This window comes from Mus caroli, chromosome 1, assembly GCF_900094665.2.
Source record: "Mus caroli chromosome 1, CAROLI_EIJ_v1.1, whole genome shotgun sequence".
NCBI classification, from domain to species: Eukaryota; Metazoa; Chordata; class Mammalia; order Rodentia; family Muridae; genus Mus; species Mus caroli.
In genome coordinates this window covers 164,340,057-164,344,012 of record NC_034570.1, presented here as the reverse complement: position 1 = coordinate 164,344,012, position 3,956 = coordinate 164,340,057, and the positions used below count along the sequence as shown (strand labels likewise).

The following is a 3,956-nucleotide window of genomic DNA, read 5'->3' as shown; positions in this document are numbered from 1 at the left end:
ATTTAAAAGGAATGAAGGTGAAATTTTTCCATACCTCAGATAAATAATAGAAACAAAAATGGTATAAAAATAACCACATATAAGATTCCTAGATATATGATTTTAATATATTTTTATTATAACATTCCTTAAAGCATCCAAATGATTGTCAATGGCAAATAATAACAGCTGATAACTGGGTTTTACTGGCCTTTTATAATATTTCAAAGGGCTTTGAATAACCCACTTAATTTTAAATTAATATGTGAGGTCTTAATTTTAAAATATATTACTTTTAAACTTACAGATGTCAAAACTAAGAGGCAAAAAATTAATTAGTTGTTTTTCTGAAGTCACAAAATTAGTGTGCAGTATCATTTAAGCGTAAACTTTAACATCTGGTAGATATTATTATACTAAGTACTATATTTCACAATCTATGTTTGTTACTAGTGCTCATATACAGTAACAATTTTATATAAAATTCAAGTTTACGAAGCATGAACTGCCTAGACATTCATATTTGCTTTGCATATTCCCCCCCTATTGTAATCTGGATGAGTATTTTCTATCTGATTTAAACACATGAAGAGTATCAGTCTTCTGATAAATGAGTTGTGTGCTAATTTTAGGGTTTGGTATGTTGGAGTAAAATCTACAGAGACAGACATCTATGAGCAGATTAGCTTGCAGATGTAGGCAGCATCTTCTGAGAGCAGAGAAGCTTCTTAATTGCTATCTTCATGTCCTTATTTCTCAGACTATAGATGATAGGGTTGAAAAAGGGTGCAAGAACCGCAAACATTAGTGCAATAGCTGTGTCTAAAACTGGTGGGAAAGTAGCTGAAAAACGCAGATACATGAGGGAGACACTGCCATAGAACATCAAGAAGACACCAAGATGGGCAGCACAAGTAGAGAAAGCCTTCCGACGGCCTTCACCAGAGGGGATCCTCAGGATCACAGTGATGATTCTCATGTAAGAGATGGCAATAACCAACACAGAGAAGATGATGGCCACTGCATGAACCACATCTTCAACCAGAATCATGGAGGTGTCCGTACATGCCAAACGCAACACAGGTTCAAAGTCACAGAAGATCTGATGAATTTGGTTGGGGCCACAGAAGGGCAGTGTGGAAATCCAAGCAATCTCTGGAAGCAACACAAGAAAGCCAAAGATGCAGGAGCCTGCAGAGAGTTGAGCACAGAGCCGGGGAGTCATGATAGTTGGGTACCGGAGAGGATTACAGATGGCAACATACCTGTCAATAGCCATTGTGGTCAGTAAAATACCCTCTGAATTTCCAAGTGAATGGAAGAAGTACATCTGTAGCAGGCATCCAATTAAAGAGATGGTCCTTTGCTTACTGATGAGATTGGAGAGCATTTTGGGAATAGTTGCAGTGGTATACCAGATCTCCAGAAATGAGAAAATGCTGATGAAATTGTACATGGGGTTGTGAAGACGGGTATCCATCCTGACTGCAAAAAACACAATGAGATTTCCAATAACAATGAATATGTAAATGAAGAACAAAGGAATGAAGAAGAGGAAACTGCCATCTTCAAACTGGGGAAATCCAGAGAAGAGGAATTCTGTCACTGAAGTGGTTCTGTTAATTCTCATTATAGTCTCAGCCAAGTTTATCCTCATGGGTGGAAACACAGAGCTCAATTCCTAGATGAAATGTAAAAAGCCAGACATATTGGTCATACAAAAATCAAAAGGCAAATAAGTTTTAGGAAAATTTGTGTTATTCTTTATCCTTGGATTAATAAACAGACATCCATTGGGACCAATAATATCTCTAAGATATTTTTCTATTTGTTCTTTCCAGGAGTGAAGAAACGAGACTATCTTCATAAACTTATCTCTAATGAAGAAGACAAAGAGAACATGGAGTATGGATGTAGCTCTTTGGTATAGCATTTTTCTATCATGTACACAACCCTGGATTCAATCCATAACACCACAAAACAAGCATAAATATGAAACTAACATGCCAAAATGTCAGTTTTGTTGTGCAATGGTGGTGCATGTCTTAATTAATCCCAGCACTCAGAGGCAGAGCCAGGTGGATCTCTGAATTCAAGGCCAGTCTGGTGTACAAGTAAGTTCCAGAATAGCCAGGGCTACACTGAAAAACCTTGTCTCGAACAATAACAAAAAACAGCAATAAAGAACCCCACCCCCAAAACAAAAGCAAAGTGAAGTTTATAAACTACATCAAGTACATTAAAGTAGGATAATATGAGTATGATAAAATTGCCTTTTATATTAATTTTAAAGTTGTTTTGAGCCACATATCAAAGAACATTTTCTTGAAGGCTCTTCAAAGATTAGATAAAATAAGTGATTCTCTTATTGTCCGTATAACCTAAGAGAAGATACATTCAGTTTATGCTGAATATTTCAAGTCCCAGAGTTTTGCCTGGATCATCCCATAAAAGCTGCTTTGTGTGTTACTAGGGATATCAGTTAGGTTCTGAGGTAAAAATATGAGTATGAAGGGTAGGGAAGAAACTCTAGAGGCAGAAAAATAAAGCCAGAAGAAACCAATGAGTCCACAAAGAAGTGTTAGGTGCAAAATGAAGCAGATTTCAATCTGGATCCTAAAGTATCCATCTATGAGAGATTACCAAAGTCTCCCTATTGAGACCCCATATCTTGAAAAAGGCATGCATGCGTAAGATTATCAAAGCCAAATGTGGGGTTCTAGAGCAGTTTTTACTGCCAGGTGTCTTGAAAGTGTCATATAGCATTGAGCTGTGCTTTCAGGAAGCAGTGCCAGAAATTCATAAGCTGCATCAGGAGTACCATCTAATTAGTTCACCTGCTGCCCTGACAATGACATATATTTATATGACAATGACATATATTTATATGACAATGACAAAGAGATATATTTATAACTCAGAGGAAATCTTGAAATAAACTATGGCCTCTCATACATTTGCCTTGTAAGTATCCTGACCAACAGACCAGTCCTTCCATAGCTCAGAAATCCACTCTACTCCACCCCATCTGCTTAAAAAGCAATCTATGTTCTCTGTTAACCTTGGGAAGTTCTCTGGGATCTATACAGTGACTATTAATTTTTATTGTTAATTTGATTGGATTTAGAAATATCATGAAACACCACTGGTTGTGTCTATGAGGGCATTTCCAGAAAGGTTTAACTGGACTTGAATGTGGATGAAACCATCTCACGGGTTTGGGGTACACGAACTGTAAAAAAAGAGATGAGTATTCATCTTTCTGTACTTTCTTATTGTGGATACGATATAGCTGGTCACCCCACAGGAACATTTCTTTATACTGTATGTATATTTTCTTCCACTAAGAAAGCAATTAAGTTTTACTTAATCATCAGTTTTAAAAATTATTCCATTTCTTGAAACTTCATAGAGTATTGGAAAACAAACTTTGAACATCCAAACAAGAAAAGAATAGGTGAAGCCTAGTGAAGCCAATGAAATACATTTGGCTTGATTAGATATTTTCTGGGAATCCCACTACTGAGAAAGAATTTATGTGAACAATGTTAATAAGCACTGGTTTCTATTAACTATGGCTGACAAATATCTTTAACAGCTTTTTAAAACGAAGCACACACACATACACACATATATGTATATAATTATATATATATGCATATATATACTTAGGACATTTTGATTAGTCTAATAGACACTAATCCTTCAGGATTTAAGTAATAGAATTATTGAAAACTGAAAACCTAGCAACTCTGAATATTTTAATTTTCATACACGTAGCTCATGAAGATGAATATTCAAATATAGTTATATTACTTCTACATTATATAACATATTAATTATCTCATCCTTATTAGCTTAAATTACTTTTATAAACAATCCCTTCAGTGTGGGCTTCAATTCCTCCTTTCCACTACCAGACTCAAAAACCTTTGTATGTTCAGTCTGAGACTATGTAGCATAGAAAACACATTACT

At 35.5% G+C, this 3,956-nt stretch overlaps 1 protein-coding gene across 1 annotated transcript; it reads right to left on the bottom strand.

The window, feature by feature from the left end:
- Positions 1 to 661: 661 nt before the first annotated feature.
- Positions 662 to 1,609, bottom strand: LOC110301835 (olfactory receptor 6K3-like). Its single transcript, XM_021172510.1, has one exon. It carries the CDS (start codon positions 1,607 to 1,609, stop codon positions 662 to 664), a length of 948 nt encoding a protein of 315 aa, XP_021028169.1.
- Positions 1,610 to 3,956: the final 2,347 nt, after the last annotated feature.

Excerpts from the sequence above, each read along its gene's own strand:
- LOC110301835 (XM_021172510.1), bottom strand. The coding sequence starts at position 1,609 with ATGAGAATTAACAGAACCACTTCAGTGACAGAATTCCTCTTCTCTGGA.